General features: G+C 42.6%; 1 protein-coding gene across 1 annotated transcript; it reads left to right on the top strand.

The window, feature by feature from the left end:
* Positions 1 to 7,608: 7,608 nt before the first annotated feature.
* Positions 7,609 to 13,966, top strand: FAM84B (family with sequence similarity 84 member B). The gene is made up of 2 exons (XM_027845563.1): positions 7,609 to 8,110; positions 8,712 to 13,966. The coding sequence occupies exon 2, from the start codon at positions 8,716 to 8,718 to the stop codon at positions 9,664 to 9,666; it is 951 nt and encodes a 316-aa protein (XP_027701364.1). The 5' UTR covers positions 7,609 to 8,110; positions 8,712 to 8,715; the 3' UTR covers positions 9,667 to 13,966.
* The last annotated feature ends 640 nt before the right edge of the window (positions 13,967 to 14,606 follow it).

Below are 14,606 nucleotides of genomic sequence, written 5' to 3'. Positions count from 1 at the left end.
CCACAATGAGAACAAGCAGTTATGTAGCATAGGTGAACTGGTAATTCTGTCCTCTGTCCCTGCTCAGTACATTCTCAGAGCCTGCAATTCTAAACTCAGATCGTTATCACAGGCCCACAGTAAGTTCCACTGCTATGTCAGTTAAATACAAGCAATTCTCAATCATTCCCGACTGGAGTGTGAAAGTTTGAAGGGAATGTGGATAATTGAAATGAAATTCAATTCAGGAGTCTATTTTTATTGGTTGTCTATTATAGGGTGATATAAAGAAATATATGAAAGTCATATCATCTCAGAGTTTGAAGGGACCTTAGAGGTCACCCGAGGCAACTCATACCTGAACCATGAATGTATTTGTTCAACAAATGTTTATAGGGCCTACTATGTATCAGGCACTGTGCTCAGCAATGAAGAATACCTTCAACAAGTAGTTATCCAACTTCTGTTTTATCTTCAGTCTTTCTGTCTACTGTCTCCTTCTCTACTACCTACAAACATAGCCATGTCTCCCCATCTTAAAACAAACAAAAAACCAAAAACCTTCCCTTGATCCTTCCCTTCCATTCCATCCCCACCAGTTACAGTCTATATCGCTTCTCCCTTTCTGAGTTAAACTCCCTGAAAAAGCTGTTTACATTCTTTGTCTCCCACTTCCTCTCCTTTCATTGGATTCTAAACCCTCAACAATCTGGCTTCCTATGTCATCAACCAACTGAAACTGCCTTCTCCAAAGTTAACAATGATTAGGAAATCATTGCCAAAATTCCCAAATCTCATGCCCTTTTCTCAGTCCTCATCCTTATTGGCATCTTTCCAGTACTTGATACTGTTAATCCAAATTTCCACCTGGATATTCTCTCTTCTTTAGGGTTTTTTTTTTTAAACACTGCTTTTTCCATGTTCTCTTCCTAACTATCTAACCAGCTTCCTTTGCTTTATCTATGTCATGACCACTTAACTGTTTTGTCCCCCTCTATGCTCTGTACTAAACTCTCTTCTCATTTCTCTGTATAGTATTTTACTTGGTAATCTCATCAGGTCCTATAGGTTCAATGATCACTTTTATGCACACTCCCAGATCTTCATATCAAATTCTAGCCTCCATCCTGAGCTCTAATCATGTATCATCAACTGCTTATTGGACATTTCAAACTCAATGTTTTCCTAGGAATCTCAAACTCAATATATCCAAAACAGATCTTGGTAGTTTTACTTCTAAACCTTCCCCTCTTCTTAACTTTCCCATTTCTGTCGAGGGGTACCATCATCCTCCCTAGGGCAGTCAGGTGGTACAATGACAGAGAGCCAAGTCTGAAGTCAGGAAGACCTTAGTTCAAAATGGGCCCCAGACACTTACTAGCTGTATGACCCTGGGCAAGCCATTTAACTCTGTTTAGCTCAGTTCCTCAACTGTTAAATGACCTGGAGAAGGAACTGGCAAACCACTTAGTATCTTTGCCAAGAAGACCCCAAATAGGGTCACAAAGAGTCAGACATGGCTGAAATGAGTGAGCAAAAACAGCCATCATTCTACCAGTCACCATATCTCCCAACCTCACTGTCATTAATTCCACTCTGAATAAGTGTGGAATTAATGACACATCCTCAATCCACTGCCAAATATTATTTTAATCTCCACAACATCTCTCATGTACTACATCTTCTCTCTACTCACATAGCTAGCACCCACTTCAGGGCCTCATCACCTCTCACCAGGATTACTGCAACCATCTTCTTTCTAGTCTCCCTCCCTTAAGCCTCTCCCTAGTCCAATCCATTCTCCACTGATCAGCTAAAGAGATTTTTCTAAAGTATTGGTCTAATTATGTCACACCTGCTCAATGAGCTTCAGTGGCTTTCTATTACCTCCAGGATCAAATATCAAGTCCCCTGGTTGGCATTTAAAGGTCTTCATAACCCAGCACCTTCCTACCTTTAGTCTTATAGTTTACTCTCCTTTGCTATGCATTCTCACACCTCTGATCCTTGCTTCCGGAGAAGCTGAGACTGGTGGATCACCTAAGCTCAAGAGGTCTGAGCTGCAGTATGCTAAAGCCTATCAGATTTTTTCTCCACTAAGTCTGCCACCAATATGGCAAGCTCCAGAGATGGTAGAGGGAGGGGAGAGGACCAAGAGGACCCTGCCTAAGGAGGGGCAAACCAGCCCAGATCAAAAATGGAACAGGTCAGAGCTTCACTATTGATCAACAGTGGGACTGGTGACTGAATGCTTACTGTACTTCCAGGCTTGGTAAGATAAGGAGACCCAGTCTCAAAAACAAACCAAAAACCCCAACACTTTAGTTCACCCTACATATTCTATGATCCTTTATCTCCCACCTCTATACTTTTGTAATGGCTGTTTACCAAACATGGAATACTGTACCTCCTTTTTACTGCTGTTTATTAGTTTCCCTAGCTTCCTTCAAGAATCAGCTCAAATCTCACCTGCAGAAGGTATTTCTGCCACCCTCCTGCCCTCAACATTAATGTTTTTGCCTCTCTGACTACCTTCCATCTACTTATATATCATGCTATACATGTTATATATAACTAGATGTTTATATATTGTTTCACCCTCTAAAAAGTAAGCTTCCTGATAGCCAATGATGTTTTTGCCTTTCTTTGTATCTGCAGCACTGCTAAGCCCCAGGACCTGAGAAACAGTAAGTGCTTAATAAGTGCTTGTTGACTAACTGGTTATCAAGCTTGAATACTTTTAATAATGGGGAGTTCATGACCATCAAAGACAAAGTTGTTTGTTGTTAAATATACATTTTGAGTTTAAATCTGCCTCCCTATAACTTCCACCCACTGATTTTAGTTCTGTCTTCTATGTATCCTTATCTGTTTATATGTATTCTCCAGTAGAATGTAAGTTCTTTAAGAGTAAAAACTACTTTTTATTTTGTCTTCATATGCCCAGCACCTAGTCTAATGCCTGGAATATAGTAAGTGCTTAATAAATGTTTTGAATTAGACTGGATTACATTCTGTGGCACATGGAACAAATTTTATTTGTCTTCCCTGTGAACGCCCTTTAGAACATTTGAAGATAAGTAGCATGTCTCTTTCAAAGCTGACCTTCAACAGGCTCACATCTCTAATTCTTTCAATACTTACACGTAAGACGTGGTTTCAAGTTCCCTCTACCAGGTCACTCTTCTCTGAATGTTCTACAGTTTCTCAATGTCCTTCTTAATATGTTCCATCCAGAACTGAACACAATACTCCAGATAAAGTCTGATCAGCCAGGAACACAGCTGGACAATCGCCTCCCACCATCTGGATACCATACTTCTATCAAAGCAGTCCAAGATCACATTAGTTAGTGGTTTTTGTTTGTTTTTGGCTATTCCCTCTCTTTACTAATTAATATTTCCTTTCCAGCTCACTAAAATCTCCAGGTCATATGAACTACTACTATTCAGTTATGTCTTCATTATCCTATATGAGTTCAATTGATTTTCAAGATATATTCATTTGTATATTGATTGATCTGTCTCCATACAAGTTGCCCCCATGCCTAAATCAGCCCTACCGCTCAGTTCTTTCATCTGGCCAAGCCTACCAACCTCCTCCAAGAAAATCTGGGCACTCCCTGACTCCATTATAAATCACATTCTATGTTATATTACACTTATATTTGTATATGGCCTACTTCTCTCCACCTACTGTCACCCCATTTTTCTCCTTTAAGTCAATTCAATTAAAGAAGCATTATTTTTTTTCCTAGTATAGTGTCTTACATACAGTAGGCACATAATACTGAATTAAGTTATTTTTTCTCATCAAAAAACATTTATTAAGTGCTTATTATGAGCAGAGCACTGTAGGATATTCTGGGAGAGATGTATAGTTAAGCTACTGAAGACTAGAAGGGGGAAGAAGGCACAAATACACACACACACACACACACCCACACACAAGCTATACCATACAATATTAAACAATAAATGTAATAGTGAGGTGAAGGACTACCTGTTAGAAGAAGCATTGCAGGAGGTTGCTACTAACAAAGGGAATCAAGGAATGCTTCATAGAGGAGGTGCCATTTAAATTGGCCTGTAAAAGGTAGATAGGAATCCAAGAGACTAAGGCATAAAAGTCAGCAAGGCATTTTAAGTATGGGAAACAGTTTGAACACTAAGATGGAAGAAGATGGAAAAGAATATTTGCAAAACACAATAGTCTAGACTGGCTTAAACATTTTGTGCTTGGAGGGCAGTAATAAAGATAAAGCTGAAAAGTCAAGAAGCATTTATTTAAGTGCAGATATAATAAATCCCCTGAGAACAGGGGATACAAAAAAAGGGCAAAAAAATGAAAACAAAAACAATCCTTACTCTCCAGGAGCTCACAGTGTAATGGAAGAGAGAACATGCAAACAATTATGTATGAACAAGTTACATACAGGAAAAACTCTTGATATTTCAGAAAGAAGGCACTAAATTAAGGAGGACTGGATTAAGGAAGAGTGAAGCCAGATTGGGGAGCTCTTTGCTTAAATTCAAGTGTAAGATTGGTTTATTTGTTTGTTTTACTGTTTTATTCCTAGTAAACTGCATCTCTTATTCATTTCATGAGTTTTCATATTGGGCAGAAGTCCAAAACCAAAACTGGATCTAGTAAGTTCAATGGACAGGTTGAATACAACAGTGAGAAGACTGCTGAATATGAAGTCTGAAGATCTTAGTTCAAATCCCAGATTAACTACTTAATCTGGGTGACTTTGGATGTCACTTCCTTTGTGAGTCTTAGTTTCCTTATCTGTAAAATGAATGACTTTTGTCATTCAAGGTAAAATGACTTTTCAACTCTAAATTCATTATCCTATGATGATTCAAAAACTACACTATTTTGGGAATTCCCTGGCTATGCTTTACCTCAGTCCTTCACTCCCTCTTTTTCTGCTACTTCCTCTACTATGTTTCATAGAATTCTGTCTCTGTCTCTCTTTCTCTCTTCCTCACCAATTCTAAAACAATGATCAAATCAGTTCTGCAATTGTTCCTGGATATGTTGATCTACATCCCAGAAAAGTAGGAAGAGGCTAAGGTTATGAAGGGCTTTTCATTTAATTTATTCGTTCAAACAAACAAAAAGAACAAAAAATCTTCAAGCGCTTTGAGTAGATTCACTAAGGAAAATTTATGAGAAAACATGGACAAGCAGATGAGGATAGGGTAAAAGTACACAGATGAAATCTAAGTTTCAAGTTATGCCTCACTCCTTTGTCCTTTTTCCGTCTTGATTCTGCTGCTGTGGTCCCTTCCCTGAGAAACTTACAACTTCGTTAAAGACAAAAGATTTCTAGGATAACATGTAACTTCTTTCAGAGCAGAGATTTTCTATTTTACCTCTGTATCACACAGTCCTCTTCACAGTGCCCGTCACATAGTAGGCACTTAACAAATGTTTAGATTGATTGACACAAATAAACTAGAGAGTAATACCCGGTGTATGTAAACATGAGCTTGATTAAATATAATCACATGGGAGAACCTTAAGTGCTCAGGAACAAAGGAAAGTGGAGTGATCAGTGTTTGAATCATAAGAAGGCTTCAGAGACAAAGAGATAAGACAACCCCCAAAATAGATATATCATTTAATAGCTTAAATCTCTTTCCCCACCAAACTTACACACCAAGGCTATTAACTTAAATGCAATGCCAGCTGCCTAAAGATTTCACTTCTTAACCTGCCCCCCATTAAAAAATAGATGCTAACAAATGGCTGAAGGCAAGATAATAAAAATAATAGTAATAATAATAATAACTCATACTTCTAAAGGCTTTAAGGCTTACAAAATTAGTTCCTCACAAAATCCTTATGATCTAGACAGTCCAAACACCATTATTATCCTGTATGGGTAAGGGAATTGAAGTTCAGGGGAAATCACTTATGGAGTCACACAGCTAGCAAGTGTCAAAGTGATTCCAAGTCTACACTTACACCTAGATGTCTACTCAGGCAGCCTAAAAGCAAATGACCTGGATAATCAAAAGCTACTATAGAAATCTGGCATGCTGTGACCTACATTTGTCTTCCAAAACAAAGAAATTTAATCTCAAAGTACACAGAAGCCTTTGTCCCTTTTTTGTTTGAATTACATTTAAAACTCTGATGTCCCTTTGAGGGTTTAGAAAAACCCCAACACACACACACACACACACACACACACACACACACACACACGCACACGGTTCTACCTCAACTCTCCAAATACTGATTTTACAGATTACAGACTTCATAAATAGACTGATTCGGGTCCCGTTTTTATGAGGGTGGAAGGGTGGCTGGATGGACCTCAGCAACGTTATAGTCTGCCCCTCTATCCAGGTATAATTAGCACACAATATATAATAATCTAGTCACAAGGATGTGGAAAATAGGGTAAAGTCTTTCGTTGCATTCCCAGTTATATCTCTAACTCATTAGGAATACACCTTTTGGGGTCTCATTTTCACCGTCTGGAAACTGGGAATAGTTAACACTTTCTCCCTCCCTCGTTCCTCCTCTTTCCCATTCCAGATAGCCGTTGGGATTTCCTCAGTTGGTCATATGAATCACAAAGAAGTACAATCAGGGGAAGAAAAGCTGGTGTAGTCTACTGGTGGGAGGTTAATAGGTAATAAATACCTTGTTTTCTTTTGCTAAGCTAACAGGAAAGAAATAGCCCCATCCGGGCGTCTGCTAATTTATTTCTCATTGAAAAACAATTAGGCATTTCTAGCCAATGTCTAACCTAGACAAAAAAAAAAAGCTCAACTCAGTTCTCAATGCTGTTTTGGTATCTCCACTCATAGAGGACACTTGGAAAATAGTAAGCTTTATAATAGTCACCTGCTGAAATTAACTTTGTACCAACCACAAGGGGGACACACAACACATTCAGAGCGGCTGGTGGGGGCCAGGCCATGACTAATTGTTCTTCCAGCACAGTATTTACTCTCTTTGCTTTCCTATAGTGGCACCCCTCCCCATCTTCGTTCCCATTCCCAACCCCATCCCCATCCTCAGCCCCAGCCCCCCAGCCAGGTCTTAGATCAGCGCCCGGTTGTAAACAAACGCAAAGCAGCAATTCGGGACCGCTCCCTTAGGATCTGCAATAATCTTATTAAGTATTTATAGCCGTTTATTTGGAGTGACCTAAACCACACCCAAGTGAAATCCACGTAAATAAACTTCCTTGGGGAAAACAAAACAAAACAAAACCAAAAAAAAAAAACCACCTTTCCGCTCCGGCCTTAGTAGTCCAGGCAAGGTTGGGAGCAGGGAGCCCGATGCAAAACTCCAATTTCTATTCGGGCAGGTGGCCGCTGCCTCCCAACTTCGTCTTAAAGCTACAGACAAAAAAAGAGGGAACCGGTCAAGAGACAGCCTAGCAGTCCTTTCGCTTTGGTGCCCGAACCAAGACGAGAATAAGAAGGAATGAATTACACAACCGAGACTGCCCACGTGCACCTGGTCAGAAAGTGGCAGCCAGGCGGTTTATTATTTACCAAGTTGAAGTAAACCTGGGTCTAGGCGGGGGCGCGGATGCAGGGAAGAGCCCAATCGCCCCAGGCTTGCTGGGACGGGGGAGGGGATCTGAGCTATGCGCAGTGTGGGAGAGGCTAAGGCTAGGGAGACCGATCGAGGCGCTGTCTCTTTAAATGCTAGAGGCAGCGCTCTCACTGGGGGGAGGCCAGAGCCGGATCTACAATCTCTTCTCTCCCTAGCTTCGGTGCTTGTTGCTTGCTGAGCTAGCTTGGAGCTGCTGCTTCTGCTGCTGTCTTTCTTCTGCACCTTGAGCCGGTCTCTTTCCATTCGCTCATCCTCCACGGCTGAGAGGGGAGGGCGGAAAGAAGGCAAGAGGAAAGGAGGAAGAAGAGAGAAGAGGGAAAGGGAGGCGGTAGGCATAGATACCACCGTTACCCAAGTCCGTAGGTGATCTACGCCAGCCTGGGGGTGAAGACATGCTTTGCTCTCCCTTGCCAATCCCCGCGATCGGCGCCGGGAAGGAAACTGCGGCTCTGACTCCGGGAAACTTGCCTTAGAAGTCTCGGATTGTGGCGGGGGCTGCTTCCCTTCAGCCCCTTACCTCTCTCCCCCTCCCCCAAGCCGGGTAAGTTTCCGCAGGTAACTCGAGTGGGCGGGGGAGGGGCAGGCGGAGGGAAGGAGAAGTTCAGCAGGTGAGCCTCCTCGCTCACCTGGGCGGGTTTTACTCTCCATTTCCCAGCTCCTAGGATTGAAGGGGATGGTTCTTTACCAGCTTTTGGCGGTGGGCTCAGCTGGGAGAGTCGAGGGGTATCGGGAGGTGGGCAAAAACTTTTTTTCGTGATCGTCCCCTCCCCCCCTTACAAGCCCCTGCGCTGGTTCGGTGGCAGGTAGAGAGGGCGCCAGCAGCCGGGGCCTGAGCTGATGCAATGTGCTGTTGCCCCAGGGCTGCTGCCACCTTAGAGGTGGAGTTGCGGGTTCTCATAAGTACCCTACAGGTGGAGAGAAGAGCTGTGCTCTAAGCTTGTAACTCCCCCCTTTTTTCTTTCCTTAGAATAACTGCAAGTACCATGGGGGGGGGAGATCACGTTTTTGAAAGCCTATCTGTTCCTGCTTTTCACCCCCTTCACTGTGCCCTCTTCAAAGGGAGTCAGTCTCGGAAATAATGGTTTCATTTTCTTCCTCTTTTCACCCTCCCACCCCCACTCCCCCTGCTTGTCCATTTTCAGCGTGATGGGCAACCAAGTGGAGAAACTGACCCACCTAAGTTACAAGGAAGTTCCCACAGCGGATCCCACGGGCTTGGACCGGGACGATGGTCCCCGAATTGGAGTTTCTTATATATTTTCCAATGACGACGAAGAGATGGAGCAGCAGCAGGGGCCCGGGCAAGACGCAGGGGATTTACAGGATCTGCCCGAGGAGCAGCTGCAGACGTCGCTGCCAGCTCCACAACAGCCTTACGATCCCCGTCTCTACGAGGTGGAATGTTCAGTGTACTACCGGGACGAGTGCATCTATCAGAAGAGCTTCTCCTCGGGGCCGGCTGCGCTGAGCACTTACAGCCCGGAGAATCTACTGAACAAGTGCAAGCCAGGGGACTTAGTGGAGTTTGTTTCCCAGGCCCAGTACCCACACTGGGCGGTGTATGTAGGTGACTTCCAGGTGGTGCATTTGCACCGACTGGAGGTGAGTAACAGCTTCCTGACGGACGCCAGCCAGGGCCGTCGGGGCAGGGTGGTGAACGAGCTGTACCGCTACAAGCCCCTCAGCCCTAGCACTGTGGTGCGCAACGCGCTGGCGCAGGTGGGCGCCAAGGAGCGGGAGCTGAGCTGGCGCAACTCGGAGAGCTTCGCCGCCTGGTGCCGCTATGGCAAGCGGGAGTTCAAGATTGGCGGGGAGCTGCGGATCGGCAAGCAGCCCTACCGGCTGCAGATCCAGCTCTCGGCCCAGCGCAGCCACACGCTGGAGTTTCAGAGCCTGGAGGACCTAATCATGGAGAAGCGACGAAATGATCAGATTGGGCGCGCCGCTGTGCTGCAGGAACTAGCCACCCACCTGCACCCTGTGGACCCCGAGGAAGGGGATGGGGAGCCCACCCGGACTACTATTGAGCCTGTCGAGCTCCCTACTTTGCCACCGACTCCTCCTCCCTCACAGCATCACTCGCAGGCGGCACACTGATGTGGATTGCAGCTGGGAAATTGAGCTGTTCACAGCTGCCTTGCGGCTCTCCTGGTTCCTTTCTTCACCTCTGGTCCCCATTGGGGTTTCCAGCCTTTTTGGAAAGGGGAGTATGCTCATGGGAGGCTAGAGCGCAGTGAGACCGTACTAAAGCTCAGAAACTTAGAAAGTGGCAAGTAGGAGTCTGAGGACTAGCCAAGAAAGTCAGTCCTTTGTGCATTGTGGAGGGAGGGGTGGGAGGAAGATGATGATCAAGAGATTTCCCTTCTTCACCTCTCTCCCCTTCTTTCCCATCTACTTCAGGAATTAGTTCGTTAAAGGTTTAGGAGGTGTGGGGTACACGGTGGTGTTCTGGAGTAGACCCATTCTTCTTGCACTCATGGAGTAGGAAGAAAGTTAAGGCTTGTGTCTACTGAGGCATTCTTCTCTCCCTCACCTTTCTGGCTCTGAGCACGTTCCTGCGGGTTACTAAGACAAAGGCTAAGTGAGAGTTTGCTGGGGCTCCAGGGGAGGAAGGCTCGAAGGGCTGCAGATTTCTTTCCCCACCCCCACCCCCACTCCCCCCAGAGCGCCGCATGTGGATTGGGGGAAGATGAGTGATTAATTTCGTGGGGATTCCTGGGGAGCCAGGCCGGGGAAGCAGTGGGAAGATCTGAGAGCTGCAGACCCAGACCCATTTGTGCTGTAATAAGTGTAACAAATGATTGTGTAAACTGCTGGAAAACAGACAAAGGCTATCCCCGCCCCTCTCCCTTTTTCCCTCCTCCCCCTTTCAGTGAGCAGTTACCACAAGTAGTTGGATGATGGGAGCGCGGGTCTTAGAAGATGTCCCTCTTCCTGTTCTCTTTCGGCTCCTCCTTCCTCCCAGGTTACAAGTAAATCATTGTCGGGGGCATGGCTTGGGGAAGGATTCAATTAAGGTTGGGCTTTGTTTCTCTGGGTGCTGCTGTATGCACTAGAGCTGAGCTATTTGTTACTAAAAGAAACCTGGAGGCAGAGGGAATGGTCCTTTGTGTCACTGATCTAATTAAACTTGCTCGGCTCTGTTCCTCTGCTGAACAGAGGAGATGGGAGGGAGACCTGGGGTGCTACCTTTCTCAGTATCGACTACCAAAGCAGCATTGCTAATTAATCAGTCAGGATTGCTTTTTTCCCTTTTCATATCTAGTGAGGTTAGTCTGCACCACTACCCCCTTATTTTTTCATGATTAATTTTTGTTAATTGTTCGTTCTGTGAATGACTTCTCTTCCTGGCCACTTCCCATTCACTAGACTAGTGAAAATCTACTTGGCTTGAGCTTTATTTCCATAATAAAATGCTTTTGTTTTGAAATCAACACTTAATATAATTAAATCAGTGTTGACTATCCTCCCTAGCTCACAGTGGTCTCCTCACTGCTTAAGAAAACAAGTTCTTTCAGAATCTCTCTCTCTCCTCTTCCCCCCTTCCCTATCTCCCTCCCTCTCTCTCTTCCTCTATCAGTCATAAATAGAAGTCACCTTGTGAGTACTTAAAACAGAAATAGAGAAATACTGTTACTGATCTCATAAGGGGCAAATGGGGTTGTTTATGGGTTTAGCCCAGCATCTGTGGGAAACAGACAATGGAGTGAACAGTTATTTCTCATATTTGCTAATGAGCTACTGCTCGGTTCAGGATGAAGCTTTTTTTTTTTCCCCATCTCACAAACTGCCAATTGAAAAGCTTGTTCTGTCCCAAAATGATTTGTACACTTAATTTTAGGATGCAGCTAGCTTGGCTCAGAAGTATTGGCATTGCTAATGCTGCTCTGGAGAATATTGCCACAAAGGATTGGGTTCAGTTTTGTTTTTTACTGAAAAGGGTCTATAGTGAATCTATAGTGCTCAAGCACTCATAGTGATCATCTGATTTACTATAAAATTATTTAAGGGTACAGAAAGCTGTATTCTCTTGAATTTGGAGTAAAATCAGATTTGATAGCTTGGGCAGGAAAATATAGTAACCCTTTAGCATCCATATTTATCTTAGTCACAGCCTGGCTTATAATTTGTTTAATTTTTTTATTTGCTTATGTGTACTTATAAACTAAATATTCTGATGTTAAAATTGCAGTTTTAAATGTCCAGACCCCTTAACAGAAGCTTAAGAAAATTCAGTGTGACCTTATGGCACGTCACTTTACCTCTCTGCACCTCGGTTTCCTCTTTGATTTGTTGATGTTTGATGTGATTTCTGAGGGCCCTGAAAGCTCAGAAATATAGTGATTTTTAAGCATTTATTCTCTAATTTACCAACAGTTACATAGTTTCACAATATCTACTTTTGTCAATTTGTAACTGACCACCTAGCCTTTGCCTGTCAAGATCAAATGTGTAGCTTCTAGAAAGAAATGACAAAATTCGTTGTTGTTACAGTAGAAACTTCAGTCAGAAGGCAGAGTCTAAGTCCTTGGTCAATTACTTCTCTCTCCCTCCCTCTCCCCTTCCTATCACAGCTTTCCTCTACCCAGAGTCAATCTTGTACCCGGGGAGGTGGGACAAGCTAAGCATGGATAAACAAAATTACAAAAAGAGCCAGAGACCTAATTTTAGCCAATAGTCTCAGTTGCCTCTCTAGGCCTGCTAACAAGCAGCAGAATTGACAGATTTGAGTTTCCTCTCCTTCCCTTTCTTCTGTCTATATTCGGGAGGAAAGTGGCTAATGAATAGTGACCAATGAGCAAGAAGCAGGAGTACATATTTTCTGCCAACTTTTGCTGATAGCCTTCCCCCCCACCCTTAACTGGAAAGCTCAATAAAAGTCTTGCAGTGACTTGCAGAGCCAACTATAGATGTTGGGAATTAAAATGAAGAAACATTGAAAGAAACTCATTGTGAAAGGAAAATGGAGCTCCAACAGAACATATGTTATGAGTGCCTTTATGGAAAATCAGAGATCGATTGGGAGAGAAATTGAGCTCATTAGTTACTGAGGCAGGGAGGAAAAAGACCTAACATGGAAGCCTTTCCCAGCTTAACATAAACATTCATAAAAAGAATATGAGGTATTCCTTAGCTACGATATGTAGAGGCAAATTTCCAATGGGGATTTTTTTTTTCCTTTTTTAAGAATCTTCAATATGGTTTTGCAGTTGCATACCTCCTCTCTTCCTGTTTGGTTCAAGAGAGAAACAAATGAGCTGACAGATTAACTTTCCTCCAGGTGGCAGTGTTGTGGATACAAATTTTTATTTAAGCCTCACAGCAGTGACTTCACCTGGCACTTTAAATTTCTAAACATATATTTAAGTGTATTTTTTGTTCCTTTATAAGGGATTAAAAAATCCTTTAGAAATATTTTGTACTGTGAATTGTGGATGCTCTTTGAAGGAAAAATGGGTTTGATTCTAGGGATTCTTTTGGAAGCTTGCATTGGGAGAGGGGGGGAGGATGCCCTACTGGAACATGAAGTCAAAGTTAAATTTATATTTTCTTACCTGAGGAAATATTTTGTTGAGACCACTTATGTAAGAATGACCTTTGCAGGAGCCCCAGACATCAGCTTTACAACTCTTTTGTAGTCAACTTTTTTTTTTCCCCTGGTAGTATCACCCACATTTAACTGAATTACTTTTTGGTACTCGGGTAGCAAAGATACAACCTGAGGAGCATACTTTATTCTGAACCTACAAGTGTGAGTTTTCTAGTCTTTAGGAAAGACATTTATGTGGTTGAATTTTGCCCATTGGGTGCTTTTGTCTATTTTCAGCACCAGCTCTTATAGCAGCCCTGGGGGGGAACAGATATTTTTGAAAGCAGAACTTTACTTTTATACAACAAATGAGATATGGAGAACTAAGTACATGTTAACTGCTTGTTTTCTAACTTTTTTTTTTTAAAGGAATTCACTGTGTTTAAGACTGTCACTGTTATGTGTTTGTCTAACCAGTCACTTTTTACAAATTGGAGTGTGATTATTGTTACTGATGGATTTTGGTTTTGAAAGCCACACCTTTTTTGTTTAAATAAAAAAAAAATCAGGGTAATTTCAAACTTGAGTGGTTTATATGACTTTTCATTACAGTGAACAAATGTTTCACTAAATCTACTTGAAGTTTTTTATTTGATACTGTAACCCTTCAGAGAATTTTAAGATAAGCACCACATTTTTTTTTTCCCTGAATTACATGAATTTTTTGTTTTCACTGAAGGCTATGTTTTCTGTCATTGTTCGTAACACTGCTTCTTGAGAAGGAAGTTCAGATTTCAGATTGTATCATTTCCTTCAAAATGAAGGGCAGGGCATAGTCAATAAAGATTTGAGATTTTTTTAACTCTATTTTGCTGTAATTTATTTTTTAAGTTGTCAGGTCCTTTTTGAAGGATCTGTATGGGTCAATAATAAACTTATTGATGAGGTAACTTCCAAGTTTGCATTCTTCAAATATGTCTTGCCTTGGTTTGCCAAAGATGAGGAAGTTGAATCTCAATTTCAATTTCTCTCTCTCTCTCTCTCTCACTCTCCTTTATGTGTTTGTTTAGTGATGCAAATTTTATATTGCACATTCTGTGAGGAATTGGTTAAATCCTTGTTCATTTAGGCCTTTAGTTTTCATAGAAAACTTTTCGAGTGTCATAAATTGTAAGCCACATTGGTTTTTGGAATCAATACATCTCTTTGAAATTTGGTGGGACCTAGGCTAGCTTATTTAAAACCTTAGCTCAGGGTAATAGGGGGTTTTCATTACAGAGCCCAGTAACCAGACAGAGTCTCACCCTCATAGTGGTTGTGGGGAGTAGGGGGGTGGGGTGGGGTCTAATAGTTTCAGGCAGAGAACAAGGGAGAGAGCAATGCGTAATTTAATTACAGACAAAATTAGTGAACAAGATCACATGGCATTTGTTGGCACCACTCTAGGTTTATGTGCCAGCAATTGATAAAGGAACAGATGTGCAGTCTGTGTGAATGAGGAGTGGGA

The sequence above is a fragment of the Vombatus ursinus genome, unplaced genomic scaffold (assembly GCF_900497805.2).
Source record: "Vombatus ursinus unplaced genomic scaffold, bare-nosed wombat genome assembly UNPS02014973.1, whole genome shotgun sequence".
Taxonomy (NCBI): domain Eukaryota; kingdom Metazoa; phylum Chordata; class Mammalia; order Diprotodontia; family Vombatidae; genus Vombatus; species Vombatus ursinus.
This window is presented reverse-complemented; position numbering and strand designations above follow the sequence as displayed.

Coding starts and splice junctions, on each gene's coding strand:
- FAM84B (XM_027845563.1), top strand. CDS start 8,716: ATGGGCAACCAAGTGGAGAAACTGACCCACCTAAGTTACAAGGAAGTT.